At 51.3% G+C, this 1,032-nt stretch overlaps 1 protein-coding gene across 1 annotated transcript; it reads left to right on the forward strand.

Annotated features, from left to right (window-relative positions):
• The first annotated feature begins 224 nt into the window (after positions 1–224).
• Positions 225–698, forward strand: LOC104880759 (anther-specific proline-rich protein APG-like). Its single transcript, XM_010658434.1, has one exon. It carries the CDS (start codon positions 225–227, stop codon positions 696–698), a length of 474 nt encoding a protein of 157 aa, XP_010656736.1.
• Positions 699–1,032: the final 334 nt, after the last annotated feature.

The raw sequence follows: 1,032 nt of genomic DNA on the forward strand, positions 1-1,032 counted from the left end.
AACCCCATTTTGCTGCGAAATCGACCTTCTTCTGCGAAACTCAAAATGACCTTTAATATTCCGTTATTTTTTATATATACCGGTCATTTGAGTTGCGAAAGGGTTTCAAAAGGAGGGAACGCCATAGCAGTCGACTGTTCATCTCCTTGCCCGAGCCCGACGACGCGCGAGCCTCTAATCATCTGCTTCGGTCATCGATTTCGGTCAAATTTCGGCAGTCCGATATGGCGCGAACCAGAGGAGCCAAATCTTCCTCTCCTTCTAGCCGTAAGCGAGTCCCGCGAGGGGCGCCTATTCAAGGCCCCACTTCTGAACCTCCGCGGCTAGAAGCTGTTTCCCCTCCGGCGAAGCCCGCGCCTCAAAATCCTCCGGCGAGGCGTTATCTCACTAGGTCAGGGGGCCATCCCCTGCAAAAGAGAGCCAGGGTTGAAAGCTCAAAGCCCATAGACTTAACAGAGCAGTCCCCGGTTCCCTCACCAGAGCCTTCTCCATTGCCATCTCTGCCGCCATCTCCAGCGCCGCCAGCAGAGCTTCAGGAGCACCAACCGCCACTTTCTGTACTCCAAATTCCATCTGGGATAGCTCCTGAAGTGCTAATCAGGCGTTCGATGCTCAGTCAACCACCAATTGAAGGGAATTTGGACTGCAGAGCTCGGTCATTTCACTCTGAGCTGTGCTTTGACACAGCCACCTTCTAATTGCGGCCGGAGCTTGCAGATTCATTCCGCCTACTGCGCAGATATCATATGGAGCATCTGCTGGCCCCGAGAGATTTCTTCTACCCCAGAGTAGCCATGGATTTTTATCAGTCCATGAATACTAAGCAGGTCAGAGATCCTACTCTAATCCATTTTACTATTGATGGTCGGCATGGCATTTTAGGAGCTCACCATATAGCAGAGGCCCTGCATATACCATACGAGCCAAGTCATTTTGAGGATTACCGAGTATGGACTAGTTCCTCTCAGTTGGAAATGGTCCATATCTTGTCCAGAGGAGCTTCCACAAATCCACATCTGTTGAGGAGGGAAC

This window comes from Vitis vinifera, chromosome 11 (assembly GCF_030704535.1).
Source record: "Vitis vinifera cultivar Pinot Noir 40024 chromosome 11, ASM3070453v1".
Taxonomy (NCBI): Eukaryota; Viridiplantae; Streptophyta; class Magnoliopsida; order Vitales; family Vitaceae; genus Vitis; species Vitis vinifera.